The sequence below is a fragment of the Conger conger genome, chromosome 10 (assembly GCF_963514075.1).
Source record: "Conger conger chromosome 10, fConCon1.1, whole genome shotgun sequence".
NCBI lineage: Eukaryota > Metazoa > Chordata > Actinopteri > Anguilliformes > Congridae > Conger > Conger conger.
In genome coordinates, this window is record NC_083769.1 from 5,476,701 (window position 1) to 5,494,200 (window position 17,500).

Below are 17,500 nucleotides of genomic sequence, written 5' to 3' on the forward strand. Positions count from 1 at the left end.
GCGTGTGACTTTGGTCGGCCTGTAGCGTAGTGGTTTAGGTACGTGACTGGGACCCGTAAGGTCGGTGGTTCTAATCCCGGTGTAGCCGCAATAAGATCTGCACAGTTGTTGAGCCCTTGAGCAAGGCCCTTAACCCTGCATTGCTCCAGGGGAGGACTGTCTCCTGTTTAGTCTAATCAACTGTACGTTGCTCTGGATAACAGCGTCTGCCAAATGCCATTAATGTAAAGTAATGTAGTGTAATGTAGTGTAATGTAATGTAATGTAGTGTAGTGTAGTGTAATGTAACGTAATGTAATGTAATGGTCTCTGTCACATCATTCGCAGAATCTGTTTTTCCGTCGCCCTTCTCTATCGATACACTTTCCCACCTCGGGTCAGTGAGAACTTTTTTCCGCAATATTTGAGGGTAAATCTTTTTCCCCCCGTTTCAGACATTTCCTCCCACGCTCACTAGTGTGCAAATCCACAGTTTGCATAAAAACAGTTTGGCTGAAATGTGATCGATGCATTTATGAAGCCTCTATTACTGCTTTGTACTGAATCACCTGTAAAATGCACTGGATTCACTGTGCACTCGATGCCTGTGAATTGGGATCCTGCTCAGAGCAGTTATAGAGGCTTTATGAAGGCACCGTAAGCACATCTTCGCTCAGACGGTGGTGCAGGGCGATGGAAAGTATGCAAATCCTTCCTTCATTTTCATCACTCAGGCTATAAATTCTTCATCTTTTCCTTTCTGCCTGAAATGTGAAAGTTATTCAGAGATGCGTCTGACATTTTGATGCAGTGATGCTCTGCTTCATTCATCTGCGGTGGATTCGCTTTGATCCTGACGCACGCTGGTGCTGTTTTGCAGGGCAGTTATTTTTGTTTCACTGTGTTTTTTTGAAAGTGTACTTGCTGTGATGTGTGTGAGATCCCCCCCCCGCAGTGGAAACCCCCTCCCTCACTCAACGGAACAGCCCTGTGGTTTTTCATTATATGGTCAACTTATGTGCTCTTCAGTTGTAAAGGTTACATGTCGTAGTTAATGCTGGTTTTGGGGTGTGGTGAATTGTATTGTTGAGTAGACACTGTGCTGATGCTTATTGTGTGGTTGTGTGAGATCATTAGCACTATCACCCCTCCAAAATGTATATCTTCTCACAATACATTCATTGTATTGATATAATAATCTTGCCACAAAATTCAGTAAAAGAATACCCAACTATTGTCATCTTACACTATGGAATAGATAGTGTGTGTGTGTGTGTGTGTGTGTGTGTGTGTGTGTGTGTGTCTGTGTGTGTGTGTGTTCATGTCCGCATGCATGGTTACACATGTCTGTTTATGGATGATGACAACATAGATGTGTTTGGCAAAGAATATTCTATAACGTCAAAATGTCAGCGTCATCCCGACGAGAAGTTGTTTATCTTAGAATGAGTGAATTGATGTACTTTTTTAATATGTCACTTCCACCCACAGACTGAGGTGTTCTTCGGGGGCCCACAAGTGGAAAAAACTCAACCTGAAGGCTTCGCACATCCAAAATGTGCCTTGTTTCTCAATCGCCCCTCCTGTTGCGGCTTGATTCCAGTGTGTGGATGGGCCCTACCATCCGGACTGCTGTGATTGGCTGGCAGCCCTGCAGGGCAGTGCCAGCGTTGTCCCGGGCGGGAGGGAGTCAGTCAGCTGAGCAGCTTCTCAGAGTGCAGCCCCTGCTCAGCCTGTTCTGGCCAATATCTGCTTCCGTCGAATTGTCCTATATCAACCTCTTTGGCACTTTACCTATGAACTTGCCCGTTACTAGCCTGCTGGCTGCCGGCTAAAGAAATCATTACCATCAGATGAATCAAATTTAACGTGGCTGTACCATCGCGGAGGCTAGCTGTAATTCAGTGCCTTTTGCCAAAGTTGGCGAAGTAAATCACAACTAAGTAGTTAGCTGTACCTACCTAGAGCTTTCCTTGGCTAATATCGTGACTGTTTTTAATCGCTTCACAAGGTTTGTAAGTGTATTCACCTAGGTAGCAAATGCTAGCATGGTTGGTGAATACAATTGACTGTCCCAATTTGGCGGGGGCAAATGCAGATAAGCAGGAAACTGGCTTTTGATGCAGGATGAGGTAGAGTGGGTGTGCTGTTCTCAGTCTTCAGTTCATCGGTTCCTAAATGTATAATGACTTTCTGAGCTTAATTTTTTAAGCCCGTGATATTTGCATTTCAAATAAACTGACATTTGAGTGGGACATTGTGATTGTGTGTGAGCAATGACCTTTGGTTTTCGGTTGCTCCCTTGGCCACATAACAATGGAGAAACGCTGTAGGAACATTTTTCTGTGGGTTGAAGGAGAGGTTTGTGGAATGGGGGGGGGTTGATCGTTTTGAGATTTTACGCCTGATTTTGCAGCTACAGCTCTAGTCTGCTGGGCCCAGTGCTGCCGTGCGTGCTGACGGCTTCAGGCCTGCTGGTCCCCGGAGAACGGGAATTGTGAGTTGGAGCCGGAATCTGGGGCAGGATTTGGATATTGAGGTGGAGGAGTGAAATAATTTAGTTCTCAAGTAAGCGGCAACTTTTACTCTCTGTTCACTGTGTGAACTCAATGCCCATTTTGAGCTCGTTATTTTCTGCCGTTTTAAAGCCTCATTGGCCATTTTAAACCAAGGGGACAGCACAGTGTATTAATTTGTGTTCAATTTTTCAATAAGCTATTTTTAAATGGGAGCACATCTTAATGATCATTTTAGAGTTTCTAAAACAAGTGATGTTGTTGGTTAATCTAAGGTATATCTTCAAAACCGTAACATTACATTACAGTCACTGTATTATCCAAAGCAACTTACAGTTGATTAGACTAAGCAGGGGACCTTCAGGGTCCCAGTCATGTACCTCTTATCCACTAGCCTACAGGCTGCCTCTGCTCATATTCATTATTTACTTCCAAATAGACAGCTAAAAGAACTTTTAAATGTCCAAATATTTATGGACCTGAGTGTATGCGTGTCATGGAGCACAGTGTGCATTGACTCTGCCTCCTCCGGACCTCTCTGTGCCTCGTGTGCTCTTTCTAAGCACAGCCTCTGTGCTCATGTACTGTTGGCCTCCTGTGCGGTTGGGCTGTTGCGTGTGTGGTTGGGCTCGTGTGTGGTTGGGCTCATATGTGGGGTTGGGCTCATGTGTGGTTGGGCTCATGTGGGGTTTGGCTCGTGTGTGGTTGGGCCCGTGTGCGGTTGGGTTCATGTACGGTTGTGCCCATGTGTCGTTGAGTTCATGTACGGTTTGGCTCGTGTGGGGTTGGGCTTGTGTGTGCGGTTGGGCTCGTGTGGTTGGGCTCATGTTCATGTGGGGTTGGGCTCGTGCGGTTGGGCTTGTGTGCGATTCGGCTCATGTAGGCTTGGGCCCGTGTGCGGTTGGGCACGTGTGTGGTTGGGCCCGTGTGTGGTTGGGTTCATGTACGGTTGGGCTCATGTGGGGTTGGGCTCATGCTCATGTGGGGTTGGGCTTGTGCGGTTGGGCTCATGTGTGCGGTTGGGCTTGTGCGGTTGGGCTCATGTGTGTGGTTGGGCTCATGTAGGCTTGGGCCCGTGTGCGGTTGGGCACGTGTGCGGTTGGGTTCATGTACGGTTGGGCTCATGTGGGGTTAGGCTCATGCGGGGTTGGGCTCATGTGTGCGGTTGGGCTCATGTGTGCGGTTGGGTTCATGTGTGCGGTTGGGCTCATGTAGGCTTGGGCCCGTGTGGGGTTGGGCTCATGTGTGCGGTTGGGTTCATGTACGGTTGGGCTCATGCTCATGTGGGGTTGGGCTCGTGCGGTTGGGCTCATGTGTGTGGTTGGGCTTGTGTGTGGTTGGGCTCGTGTGCGGTTGGGCCCGTGTACGGTTGGGTTCATGTACGGTTGGGCTCATGTGGAGTTGGGCTCATGTGTGCTGTTGGGCTCATGTGTGTGGTTGGGCTCGTGTGGTTGGGCTCATGCTCATGTAGGCTTGGGCCCGTGTGTGCGGTTGGGCATGTGTGCGATTGGGCCCGTGTGCGGTTGGGCTCATGTGCGGTTGGGCTCATGTGTGGGGTTGGGCTTGTGCGGTTGGGCTCATGTGCGGGGTTGGGCTTGTGCGGTTGGGCTCATGTGGGGTTGGGCTCATGCTCATGTGCGGTTGGGCTTGTGTGGTTGGGCTGTTGAGTGTGTTCGTTCCGGGCCGAGCGGATGCTGAGTGGCGTGTGGTGCCAGGCCCCTCCGCACGCGCCCTGCTCATCGCGTGAGTCAGGAGGGGCCTGAGGAGGCCCAGCGGTGCTGTGCGTTTACAGCCCCCCGGCCTGTAGGCATGTGTTATCTGTTGAGCTGTCGGGCTGAACACTGATCACTTTCTCACGCAAGCCAAGCATGCGATGGCTGCCGTGGCCAGGGCAGGTCGTTTAGATCAATACTGCCTGCGTGAGCACAGCTTTTACACAGGCAGCTCGTGTGTCTGAAAACGGGTCCAGTTTGCAGTCTGTGTGTATAGTATCTATCTGTGTGTGTGGTGTGCATGTATGTATAGTATCTGTGTGTGTCTGCGAGTGTGAGTGTGGTGTGTGGGTGTGCGTGTATTTATAGTATCTATATTGGTGTGTTTCGTGAAGTGTCCATCTATGCTTGCATGTGTCTGCCCTAGTTGCCTTGACCTAAACACGCACATGCGCGCACACACACACACACACACACACACACACACACACACATGAAAGCACGGATCCCTTGTGAGGACCGTACTCGTCAGACCCCCCCAGAGACTCGGCCTGTTGTCTGTTGTCTGTTGTCTGTTGTCTGTTGTCTGTTGTCTGTTGTCTGTTGTCTGAGGCCCCTAGCGCTTCCAGCACTTGTTTGCTCTCCTAATTTCCCCTGACAGTAGCGTCAGCCCAAATCTGCAGATTAACACAGATCTGACCCCTGCGCTGCACTGTTCTCCCTTCCGCTAATCGCCCCGGCGTGCCACGCCGTCCAGATCATCTCCGCCTGCTCCCACAATGCACTTCACCTCAGCGTCAGCGTCCCGGGACGGGACCGCAATCTCTGATCCGTGGGTAGTCTTCCGCTGGTCTTCGCCTGTTGTAATCCTGCTGCGTCGGGGCTTGTCTGCGCTAGCTGCTTCAGCGCTTCCCATGAACCGCGTCAGGAAGGTGAAACATCGGGGTGAAGAGTGCGTGTGACCTCTGACCCCTCCAGTGCGCTGCACACAGGTACTGCCAGTTAGGCCTGTCGGGGGGCAGAACGGGGGAGGGGGTTTTCTCTCCCAATTCATTTATTTGAATTTTCCTCTTTTTCCTGGGAAAGGCTCTTCTCTTATGAAATATATTTAAAATGGCTGCCCCGCTCTGAGTTATTTTAACGATGCGTTCTTCGAAAGATTCTCTGAGCCGGTGCCACTCTCCTCCTCAGGACTGGGGACTGGGGGTTGTTGTGTTTGGACGGGAGAAAGGAAGGTTAGGTCGGGGCTCTTCAGAGGAGAGGAACACCACTGCTGTCGCCAACTCCCAAGTAGAGATCACTGGAGTACGCGGAATGTGCGGACTCCATGGCCCTGTTTGTTTATGTCCTAGGATGGCAGGACCAGCACTAAAGACTGAATAGTAGGGGAAGGAGCAGAGCCAAGATGGCAGGTCCAGCACAAACAAGAAGTAGTACAGAGCCAAGATGGCGGGAGCATTACAAGGCCAGTAGGGGAAAGTGCTTGGCTGGAGGACCGAGGCGGTGTCGTTAAAGGGTGTAACCTGATAGTTGATACCCACATGCACTGCAAGGCCAGACATTCAGACAGTCTGTTGCGACAGGTGTCGGCGGGCTGCCCGTCAGGCAGGGTGCGCTGTGGGAGAAGACTCCAGTGTCGGTCCCTGGATGAAACGGATGCTTTTCCTGTAGTTCTTATGCTCACTGGACAGTGTCTCCAAACGATTTTGGTTTTCCTGCTGTTGTTTCGGTTGTCTGTATCGTGTTTACAGCAGCGACTCACGAGTATCTGATGAGTTTTACAGGTCTGAAAGTGTTCTGCCTTCGTCCAGCAGGGCGGCGATGTTGGGGGTGTGATGAAGCTGTAGGGGCCAATGACGGCGCCGATGGCGGACGTTCAGCCAATCGCAGTGGAGATAAAGCGGGAGGAGCCGGAGCCGGGGACCGGCCTGGAGAACGGACGTGTGTCGCCCCCCGCAGGCTCGGGGGAGGAAGCGCCCCCTGGCGGTCTGGGCTCGGACGAGGTCCCCCGGGACGGAGAGCGGACTGAGACGAAGCGGGAGCTGGAGAGGAGCGGCGGAGCAGGGGGAGTGAAGACGCCCGACAGCCCTGCACCATGCGGCAGCTGCACCGGTAAGGACACAGGAGTGTGTGTGTGTCTGTGTGTGTGTGTGTGTGTGTGTCTGTGTGTGTGTCTGTGTGTGTGTCTGTGTCTGTGTCTGTGTGTGTGTGTGTGTGTGTGTGTGTGTGTCTGTGTGTGTGTCTGTGTGTGTGTGTGTGTGTGTGTCTGTGTGTCTGTGTGTGTGTGTGTGTGTGTCTGTGTGTGTGTGTGTGTGTCTGTGTCTGTGTCTGTGTCTGTGTCTGTGTGTCTGTGTGTGTGTGTCTGTGTGTGTGTGTCTGTGTGTCTGTGTGTGTGTGTGTGTCTGTGTGTGTGTCTGTGTGTCTGTGTGTGTCTGTGTGTGTGTCTGTGTGTGTGTCTGTGTGTGTGTCTGTGTGTGTGTGTGTGTGTGTGTGTGTGTGTGTCTGTGTGTCTGTGTGTGTCTGTGTGTGTGTGAGAGTGAGAGTGTGAGTGTGTCTGTGTGTGTGTCTGTGTGTGTGTGTGTGTGTGTCTGTGTGTGTCTGTGTGTGTGTGAGAGTGAGAGTGTGAGTGTGTGAGAGGTTGTCAGAGTGTGAGAGAGTGTGAGAGAGTGTGAGAGAGTGTGAGAGAGTGTGAGAGAGTGTGTGAGAGAGTGCGTGTGTGTGTTGTGGTTGTTATTCAGGGTGTGGGCTCTGCAGAAAGAGGATCCTGCAGACGTCCTGCTTCGCGCAGGGTGAGAGGGTAGCAGCTCTGAGGAATGAAAACATGGCTCCACACGGTGTAAGGCAGGGTCTGAGGCTAGCAGCTGCCTCTTTGGCGCGACGCAGAAACTGTGTGTTCATACGATGTGTGGATAAGGAAACGGCCTCTTGTCATTAAACTCATTTGTCATGTCGGTGGTGCGGTGGTCCTCAGCGAGTGTGAGAGCGAGTGATTGTGTGAGAGAGAGAGAGAGAGAGAGAGAGAGAGAGAGTGAGAGTGAGAGTGAGAGTGAGAGTGAGAGTGAGAGTGAGAGTGAGAGTGAGAGTGAGAGAGGACCTAAGGCTCGATTTGGCCGTAACATAAAATGGACACAAACAATGAGGTGAAGGAATTACAAATATTTATTAAATACGTTCTTTTAGTCTAGACTTAGTATTCAAAGGCAAATCCAAAATGCAAGCCTTTTTGACAAGTGTCAGGGCCAACAACCAAATACAAAACACAATGCCAGAGAGAGGAAGGAGCATTCGCAATGCAGCCATGAGCTAACGTGAGCTAGCTCCAGAATGGTGAAGCTGTGCTTTTAAACCCCCAGCTTCCAGGTGCGTCCAATCCAACAATCAGCGCTGGCTCAGTTCTCCTTAGCTCCGCCCACCTCTCAGTTCCTGCAATCAGAGCACACGAGCAGAGAGAAAAACCCACAGCGGACGGCGAACCTGGGTTGTAACAGTGTGAGTGTGTGTGTGTGTGTGTGTGTGTGTGTGTGTGGTAAACTCACTGTGGTGCCGGTGGTGTGGTGGTGTCGGTGGTGTAAACTCATTGTGGTGTGGTGGTGTGGTAAACTCTTTGTGGTGTGGTGGTGTGGTAAACTCATTGTGGTGTCGGTGGTGTGGTAAACTCATTGTGGTGTCGGTGGTGTGGTAAACTCATTGTGGTGTGGTGGTGTGGTAAACTCATTGTGGTGTCGGTGGTGTGGTAAACTCATTGTGGTGCCGGTGGTGTAAACTCATTGTGGTGTCGGTGGTCCTCAGCACTGCTGAGATTTGAAGATGGGGAGCGGTCTCATTCCTCTATGACATTTATAAATAAAGGATCCCTGAATGTACTCTGAGAGTCATTAACAGACTCCAAGTTCCCTAGCCATGAGAGAGAGAAAGAGAGAGAGACACACACACACACACACACACACACACACACACACAGACACACACAGACACACACACACAGACACACACACACACACACAGACACAGACACACACACACACACACACACAGACACACACACACACAGGGTTAGTAAAATAGGCTGAAGGCTGAATGTGATGAATAATGAATAAGAGTGGCTGAAAGCTTCCCTTCAAAGTCAACAGAATACAAATGTCCTGTTTGAAGCCAGTAAGTAGATGTTGGAATAATGCCGGAGTCCTGCATTTTTGACAGCCTGTTACCCCTGGGTTTGACCTCTGACCTTTTAAAACATGTGTTCTTTGGATCAGCCAATCAGCATGCTGAGTGGTCTGTAGCAGGATGGAATGGAATGTCCAACAGTTTCCTAAAGTCCTGCTTGCTGCAGTCAAAAAAGTTTTTTTTATTTATCTGTCTATCTGTCTGTCTGTCTGTCTGTGCATGTATGTATATATGTGCGTGTGTGTGCGTGCATGTGCCCGCGTGTGCGGTTTTTTGTCTCATGGTCAGGTTGCTTCCCATCTTGTGAGCTGGTGAACTTGATTAACTTGGCTGTAGCCCGTTGGTCCTGACTTTCAGGGAATGGACTTGGTTCACAGGAATTGAAGAAAACCTCATACAGCCATATGGCGTGATTACAGATGATTCATTACACGGTTATCAGCTGCTTAAACTGAACCTTGGCTTTAGAATTTGGATACATGTCAGGATAAACATCCAGTCCTAGCCGCATACATTCTGAAACTGCTGCTCACTTCTAAAGTATGTTCAACTTCTTCATGATTCTGGTTAAACCTCTTGACCAGTAGATCCTGCGCATGTGACTTCCTCATAAAACCTTCCGTTTGTCTCATTAGGAAAAATCAACAAAAGAACTACAAAAGAAGAAGTATCAAATGCAATTAATTTTCCAAATGTTTCTGCATAGTGTGGCAGTGATATTTTTTGTAACCGTTTCATGAACTAATCCTCAAATCTAATCTTTTTTTGGGCAGATCAGGTTTTGTTGCTAAGGTACATAACTGGATTAACACAATGTCTGCAATGAGTCCCACTTAACTCTGACCCTTCAGTTAGCGCTGACCCTGCAGTTAGCACTTAGCATGATTTCTCCGCATTGACTGTGAGCTCTTGACTGGGGAAAAATGTTTTAGCACGGATCATGTGCTGTCCGTTTAGAAAAACTCTCTTGGCAGGGTGATCATAAACATTTTTCCAATTAACAAAAAGCTATGCCATTAATGACAAACACATTGAATTGAGTTTAGCTGAGATGAAGCAGTTGGTTTCTCCGGAAAGTTCTCTGTTCTGGCCAGTGAAAGTGAATTGAAACCAGACCCCACCTGCAGTGTTCGGTGCTCGGTTTTAGGCTGAGCATGGGCCTGTTTTTGTGGCCGGGTGTTAGACATGAGCGTCGATCCTTCCCTCTGTATATTCTCTAGGGGGTTTATTGTCTCAATCAGACCTGGGCTCAATACAGTGCAGTCAATAAGTATTTGTAGAAAGAAAAGTATTTGCAGCCAAAACAGGCTGGCCTGGTCTAAATCAGAGCACATCCGATCTGTAATTGAAGCATTAAGGCTTTTGGATCCATTTATGGACCAGTCTCACAACTGGTTTGGAGGTCAGAACTAGGAAGTGCAAATTTAAGTGGAAAGTCCCGGGTTCGGAAAGTCCTACCTCAGCCAGCTGATTTCGTTAGTTAGGTCTACCTCCTGGCTGAAGTGTTGTGCTAATTGACAAATCCAGGTTTTTGGAGGAAAATACTGGGGAGGACTTTCACTTTCTGAAGCTGGATTGTGCACCTCTGTGGATGAGCGCCCGTCTGCCGTTCCGGCCCAGCGCTGCAGCGTGGTGCCCTGAGGTTCCGTCTGGCTGAAGAACCGGTTTAAATGCAGCTCTGTTACGCTTCTGTCTCAACTGAAATAACGGCCTTGGGGGATTTCGAAACTGAACTCGGTGACCTGTTTCCCAGAAATTCCCCGCCCATCTGCCGGGATTTGTTGATGTTCTCGGTCCTCCAGAACATCAGAAACAATAAGCACGCTCTACTTGAAAGATGGACTCCCCATCAGGCACGTTATTAAATATCCGTATTCTAATCTAAAATGGCCGTACTTTTTGTACTACCACGAACACCTGCCTTTGTTTATCCTACATATACATTTTCTTTCTTCCCCTTTCTTTTCCCACCGCTTTGATTTGTTCCCAGTTTTATTATTGCCCGTTTTATCAGTACCATGAATATATAGAGTATTATGTCTCCATATCACCTCTATAGTGTCTACAGTGGGGATCACACACCATTTATAAAGTGCTCAGCCAAGGTTCCCACGAAGGGCCAAGAGCGTGTGACCTGCTCTGTCAAAATCACTCGTGGTGACCCCAAAATGCATTTTGAGTTTTAGAAACTATTCGAAAGATGAGAATGTAAGCTTCCTAACGATGCCAGAGGTATCTCTCTACTCCAGTTATGAAGTTATGAGTTGTGCCCCGTTTCATTTTGAGTGGCACCATGTTTTTGAGAAAAACGGCTTCAAAGTTTAAATGCGGCTGGGAGACATTAAGACATACAGACCATGAAAGCAAATACATTAACAGCCACAAACCCAGCTGATGTGGCTATTTGTGACTGGTGAACGGTGACAAGCTGGCCTCCAAATAATGCACAACTCTGTATTACTTTGACATCTTGCATTTAAAAGCTTTTTACTCTGCATCTGGTATTAAGACATGCAGATTATGAAAGCCAAGATGTTGTTCTAGCAGGGTGTGTTGCTCTGGTGTAGCAGGGTGTGATGCTCTGGTGTAGCAGGGTGTGTGACGCTCTGGTGTAGCAGGGTGTGATGCTCTGGTGTAGCAGGGTGTGATGCTCTGGTGTAGCAGGGTGTGTTGCTCTGGTGTAGCAGGGTGTGTGACGCTCTGGTGTAGCAGGGTGTGTGTTGCTCTGGTGTAGCAGGGTGTGTGATGCTCTGGTGTAGCAGGGTGTGTGTTGCTCTGGTGTAGCAGGGTGTGTGATGCTCTGGTGTAGCAGGGTGTGTGATGCTCTGGTGTAGCAGGGTGTGTGATGCTCTGGTGTAGCAGGGTGTGATGCTCTTGTGTAGCAGGGTGTGTTGCTCTGGTGTAGCAGGGTGTGTGTTGCTCTGGTGTAGCAGGGTGTGTGTTGCTCTGGTGTAGCAGGGTGTGTGTTGCTCTGGTGTAGCAGGGTGTGTTGCTCTGGTGTAGCAGGGTGTGTTGCTCTGGTGTAGCAGGGTGTGTTGCTCTGGTGTAGCAGGGTGTGTGACGCTCTGGTGTAGCAGGGTGTGTGTTGCTCTGGTGTAGCAGGGTGTGTGATGCTCTGGTGTAGCAGGGTGTGTGTTGCTCTGGTGTAGCAGGGTGTGTGATGCTCTGGTGTAGCAGGGTGTGTGATGCTCTGGTGTAGCAGGGTGTGTGATGCTCTGGTGTAGCAGGGTGTGATGCTCTTGTGTAGCAGGGTGTGTTGCTCTGGTGTAGCAGGGTGTGTGTTGCTCTGGTGTAGCAGGGTGTGATGCTCTGGTGTAGCAGGGTGTGTTGCTCTGGTGTAGCAGGGTGTGATGCTCTGGTGTAGCAGGGTGTGTGACGCTCTGGTGTAGCAGGGTGTGTTGCTCTGGTGTAGCAGGGTGTGTTGCTCTGGTGTAGCAGGGTGTGTGACGCTCTGGTGTAGCAGGGTGTGTTGCTCTGGTGTAGCAGGGTGTGTGTTGCTCTGGTGTAGCAGGGTGTGTTGCTCTGGTGTAGCAGGGTGTGTGTTGCTCTGGTGTAGCAGGGTGTGTGACGCTCTGGTGTAGCAGGGTGTGTGATGCTCTGGTGTAGCAGGGTGTGTTGCTCTGGTGTAGCAGGGTGTGTGTTGCTCTGGTGTAGCAGGGTGTGTGACGCTCTGGTGTAGCAGGGTGTGTGATGCTCTGGTGTAGCAGGGTGTGTGATGCTCTGGTGTAGCAGGGTGTGTGATGCTCTGGTGTAGCAGGGTGTGTGATGCTCTGGTGTAGCAGGGTGTGATGCTCTTGTGTAGCAGGGTGTGTGACGCTCTGGTGTAGCAGGGTGTGTGACGCTCTGGTGTAGCAGGGTGTGTTGCTCTGGTGTAGCAGGGTGTGATGCTCTGGTGTAGCAGGGAGTGTTGCTCTGGTGTAGCAGGGTGTGACGCTCTGGTGTAGCAGGGTGTGTTGCTCTGGTGTAGCAGGGTGTGTTGCTCTGGTGTAGCAGGGTGTGTTGCTCTGGTGTAGTAGGGTGTGTGATGCTCTGGTGTAGCAGGGTGTGTGTTGCTCTGGTGTAGCAGGGTGTGTTGCTCTGGTGTAGCAGGGTGTGTGACGCTCTGGTGTAGTAGGGTGTGTTGCTCTGGTGTAGCAGGGTGTGTGATGCTCTGGTGTAGCAGGATGTGTGTTGCTCTGGTGTAGCAGGGTGTGACACTCTGGTGTAGCAGGGTGTGTGACGCTCTGGTGTAGTAGGGTGTGTTGCTCTGGTGTAGCAGGGTGTGTGATGCTCTTGTGTAGCAGGGTGTGTTGCTCTGGTGTAGCAGGGTGTGTGATGCTCTGGTGTAGCAGGGTGTGTTGCTCTGGTGTAGCAGTGTGTGAGGCTCTGGTGTAGCAGGGTGTGTGATGCTCTGGTGTAGCAGGGTGTGATGCTCTTGTGTAGCAGGGTGTGTGTTGCTCTGGTGTAGCAGGGTGTGATGCTCTGGTGTAGCAGGGTGTGTTGCTCTGGTGTAGCAGGGTGTGATGCTCTGGTGTAGCAGGGTGTGTGACGCTCTGGTGTAGCAGGGTGTGTTGCTCTGGTGTAGCAGGGTGTGTTGCTCTGGTGTAGCAGGGTGTGTGACGCTCTGGTGTAGCAGGGTGTGTTGCTCTGGTGTAGCAGGGTGTGATGCTCTGGTGTAGCAGGGAGTGTTGCTCTGGTGTAGTAGGGTGTGTTGCTCTGGTGTAGCAGGGTGTGTTGCTCTGGTGTAGCAGGGTGTGTGTTGCTCTGGTGTAGCAGGGTGTGTTGCTCTGGTGTAGCAGGGTGTGTGTTGCTCTGGTGTAGCAGGGTGTGTGACGCTCTGGTGTAGCAGGGTGTGTGATGCTCTGGTGTAGCAGGGTGTGTGATGCTCTGGTGTAGCAGGGTGTGTGACGCTCTGGTGTAGCAGGGTGTGTTGCTCTGGTGTAGCAGGGTGTGATGCTCTGGTGTAGCAGGGAGTGTTGCTCTGGTGTAGCAGGGTGTGACGCTCTGGTGTAGCAGGGTGTGTTGCTCTGGTGTAGCAGGGTGTGTTGCTCTGGTGTAGCAGGGTGTGTTGCTCTGGTGTAGTAGGGTGTGTGATGCTCTGGTGTAGCAGGGTGTGTGTTGCTCTGGTGTAGCAGGGTGTGTTGCTCTGGTGTAGCAGGGTGTGTGTTGCTCTGGTGTAGCAGGGTGTGTGACGCTCTGGTGTAGCAGGGTGTGTGATGCTCTGGTGTAGCAGGGTGTGTTGCTCTGGTGTAGCAGGGTGTGTGTTGCTCTGGTGTAGCAGGGTGTGTGACGCTCTGGTGTAGCAGGGTGTGTGATGCTCTGGTGTAGCAGGGTGTGTGATGCTCTGGTGTAGCAGGGTGTGTGATGCTCTGGTGTAGCAGGGTGTGTGATGCTCTGGTGTAGCAGGGTGTGATGCTCTTGTGTAGCAGGGTGTGTGACGCTCTGGTGTAGCAGGGTGTGTGATGCTCTGGTGTAGCAGGGTGTGTTGCTCTGGTGTAGCAGGGTGTGATGCTCTGGTGTAGCAGGGAGTGTTGCTCTGGTGTAGCAGGGTGTGACGCTCTGGTGTAGCAGGGTGTGTTGCTCTGGTGTAGCAGGGTGTGTTGCTCTGGTGTAGCAGGGTGTGTTGCTCTGGTGTAGTAGGGTGTGTGATGCTCTGGTGTAGCAGGGTGTGTGTTGCTCTGGTGTAGCAGGGTGTGTTGCTCTGGTGTAGCAGGGTGTGTGACGCTCTGGTGTAGTAGGGTGTGTTGCTCTGGTGTAGCAGGGTGTGTGATGCTCTGGTGTAGCAGGATGTGTGTTGCTCTGGTGTAGCAGGGTGTGACACTCTGGTGTAGCAGGGTGTGTGACGCTCTGGTGTAGTAGGGTGTGTTGCTCTGGTGTAGCAGGGTGTGTGATGCTCTTGTGTAGCAGGGTGTGTTGCTCTGGTGTAGCAGGGTGTGTGATGCTCTGGTGTAGCAGGGTGTGTTGCTCTGGTGTAGCAGTGTGTGAGGCTCTGGTGTAGCAGGGTGTGTGATGCTCTGGTGTAGCAGGGTGTGATGCTCTTGTGTAGCAGGGTGTGTTGCTCTGGTGTAGCAGGGTGTGTGTTGCTCTGGTGTAGCAGGGTGTGATGCTCTGGTGTAGCAGGGTGTGTTGCTCTGGTGTAGCAGGGTGTGATGCTCTGGTGTAGCAGGGTGTGTGACGCTCTGGTGTAGCAGGGTGTGTTGCTCTGGTGTAGCAGGGTGTGTTGCTCTGGTGTAGCAGGGTGTGTGACGCTCTGGTGTAGCAGGGTGTGTTGCTCTGGTGTAGCAGGGTGTGATGCTCTGGTGTAGCAGGGAGTGTTGCTCTGGTGTAGTAGGGTGTGTTGCTCTGGTGTAGCAGGGTGTGTTGCTCTGGTGTAGCAGGGTGTGTGTTGCTCTGGTGTAGCAGGGTGTGTTGCTCTGGTGTAGCAGGGTGTGTGTTGCTCTGGTGTAGCAGGGTGTGTGACGCTCTGGTGTAGCAGGGTGTGTGATGCTCTGGTGTAGCAGGGTGTGTGATGCTCTGGTGTAGCAGGGTGTGTGACGCTCTGGTGTAGCAGGGTGTGTTGCTCTGGTGTAGCAGGGTGTGATGCTCTGGTGTAGCAGGGAGTGTTGCTCTGGTGTAGCAGGGTGTGACGCTCTGGTGTAGCAGGGTGTGTTGCTCTGGTGTAGCAGGGTGTGTTGCTCTGGTGTAGCAGGGTGTGTTGCTCTGGTGTAGTAGGGTGTGTGATGCTCTGGTGTAGCAGGGTGTGTGTTGCTCTGGTGTAGCAGGGTGTGTTGCTCTGGTGTAGCAGGGTGTGTTGCTCTGGTGTAGCAGGGTGTGTGACGCTCTGGTGTAGTAGGGTGTGTTGCTCTGGTGTAGCAGGGTGTGTGATGCTCTGGTGTAGCAGGGTGTGTGTTGCTCTGGTGTAGCAGGGTGTGACACTCTGGTGTAGCAGGGTGTGTGACGCTCTGGTGTAGTAGGGTGTGTTGCTCTGGTGTAGCAGGGTGTGTGATGCTCTTGTGTAGCAGGGTGTGTTGCTCTGGTGTAGCAGGGTGTGTGATGCTCTGGTGTAGCAGGGTGTGTTGCTCTGGTGTAGCAGTGTGTGAGGCTCTGGTGTAGCAGGGTGTGTGATGCTCTGGTGTAGCAGGGTGTGTGATGCTCTGGTGTAGCAGGGTGTGTGATGCTCTGGTGTAGCAGGGTGTGTTGCTCTGGTGTAGCAGGGTGTGACGCTCTGGTGTAGCAGGGTGTGACGCTCTGGTGTCCGTCTGTCTGTCCGTTCCTCCCGCTCCTCAGACCCGTCCCAGACGAGCGCCCTGTCGCTGTCGGACCAGCTGCTCCTGGGCCGGGATGACCCCGCGGCCGCGGGCATCAACGTGGAGTGCCGAATCTGCGGCGACAAGGCCTCAGGCTTCCACTACGGCGTGCACGCCTGCGAGGGCTGCAAGGTGAGACACAGCGCCCCCTGCAGGGCTGGAGGAATCAACACCACCTGACAACCCAGAATGTACTCAACTCAGTGGAGCAACAACTTCTTATAATAACTTCTTATAAATCAACTTACTGTTGATTAGACTAGGCAGGGGATAATCCCCCCTGGAGCAATGTGGGTTAAGCGTCTTGCTGAAGGGGCAAACAGCTGTGTGGATCTTATTGTGGCTACACTGAGGCTTGAACCACCAACCTTCCGGGTCCCAGTCAAGTATGTTAGCCACTAGGCTACAGGCTGCCCCTAACTTTGGTCTAACAAACCATACAGCATTCAACAGCACAACTATACAATCTGATTTTTTCATTACTATTTTCACTTCTATTGATTCATTTATTATTGACAACTGAATGCTCTTGTGTGACCATGTGATGATGCAGGTCTGTATGCTAAGCTAAGTGTGTGATGATGCAGGTCTGTATGCTAAGCTAAGTGTGTGGTGATGCAGGTCTGTATGCTAAGCTAAGTGTGTGGTGATGCAGGTGTGTATGCTAAGCTAAGTGTGTGATGATGCAGGTCTGTATGCTAAGTGTGTGGTGATGCAGGTCTGTATGCTAAGCTAAGTGTGTGATGTATGCAGGTCTGTATGCTATGTGTGTGGTGATGCAGGTCTGTTTGCTAAGCTAAGCGTGTGATGATGCAGGTCTGTACGCTAAGCTAAGTGTGTGATGATGCAGGTCTGTATGCTAAGTGTATGGTGATGCAGGTGTGTATGCTAAGCTAAGTGTGTGGTGATGCAGGTGTGTATGCTAAGTGTGTGGTGATGCAGGTCTGTTTGCTAAGCTAAGTGTGTGATGATGCAGGTCTGTATGCTAAGCTAAGTGTGTGGTGATGCAGGTCTGTATGCTAAGCTAAGCGTGTGATGATGCAGGTCTGTATGCTAAGTGTGTGGTGATGCAGGTCTGTATGCTAAGTGTGTAGTGATGCAGGTCTCTATGCTAAGTGTGTGGTGAGGCAGGTCTGTATGCTAAGTGTGTGGTGATGCAGGTCTGTATGCTAAGTGTGTGGCGATGCAGGTCTGTATGCTAAGCTAAGTGTGTGATGATGCAGGTCTGTATGCTAAGCTAAGCGGGTGGTGATGCAGGTCTGTATGCTAAGCAAAGTGTGTGGTGATGCAGGTCTGTATGCTAAGTGTGTAGTGATGCAGGTCTGTATGCTAAGTGCGTGGTGATGCAGGTCTGTAAGCTAAGCGTGTGGTGATGCAGGTCTGTAAGCTAAGTGTGTGGCGATGCAGGTCTGTATGCTAAGCTAAGTGTGATGATGCAGGTCTGTATGCTAAGTGTATGGTGATGCAGGTGTGTATGCTAAGCTAAGTGTGTGGTGATGCAGGTGTGTATGCTAAGTGTGTGGTGATGCAGGTCTGTTTGCTAAGCTAAGTGTGTAATGATGCAGGTCTGTATGCTAAGCTAAGTGTGTGGTGATGCAGGTCTGTATGCTAAGCTAAGCGTGTGATGATGCAGGTCTGTATGCTAAGTGTGTGGTGATGCAGGTCTGTATGCTAAGTGTGTAGTGATGCAGGTCTGTATGCTAAGTGTGTGGTGAGGCAGGTCTGTATGCTAAGTGTGCGGTGATGCAGGTCTGTATGCTAAGTGTGTGGCGATGCAGGTCTGTATGCTAAGCTAAGTGTGTGATGATGCAGGTCTGTATGCTAAGTGTGTGGTGATGCAGGTCTGTATGCTAAGTGTGTG

At 51.0% G+C, this 17,500-nt stretch overlaps 1 protein-coding gene across 1 annotated transcript in view; it reads left to right on the plus strand.

The window, feature by feature from the left end:
- Nucleotides 1-17,500, plus strand: part of ppardb (peroxisome proliferator-activated receptor delta b) — a 33,107-nt gene that overhangs the window by 7,715 nt on the left and 7,892 nt on the right. The window contains exons 2-3 of the mRNA XM_061257343.1: nt 6,019-6,319; nt 15,620-15,771. Of these exons, the coding sequence (XP_061113327.1) occupies nt 6,061-6,319; nt 15,620-15,771 (411 nt within the window). The 5' untranslated portion in view covers nt 6,019-6,060. The remainder of the gene's footprint in view (nt 1-6,018; nt 6,320-15,619; nt 15,772-17,500) is intronic.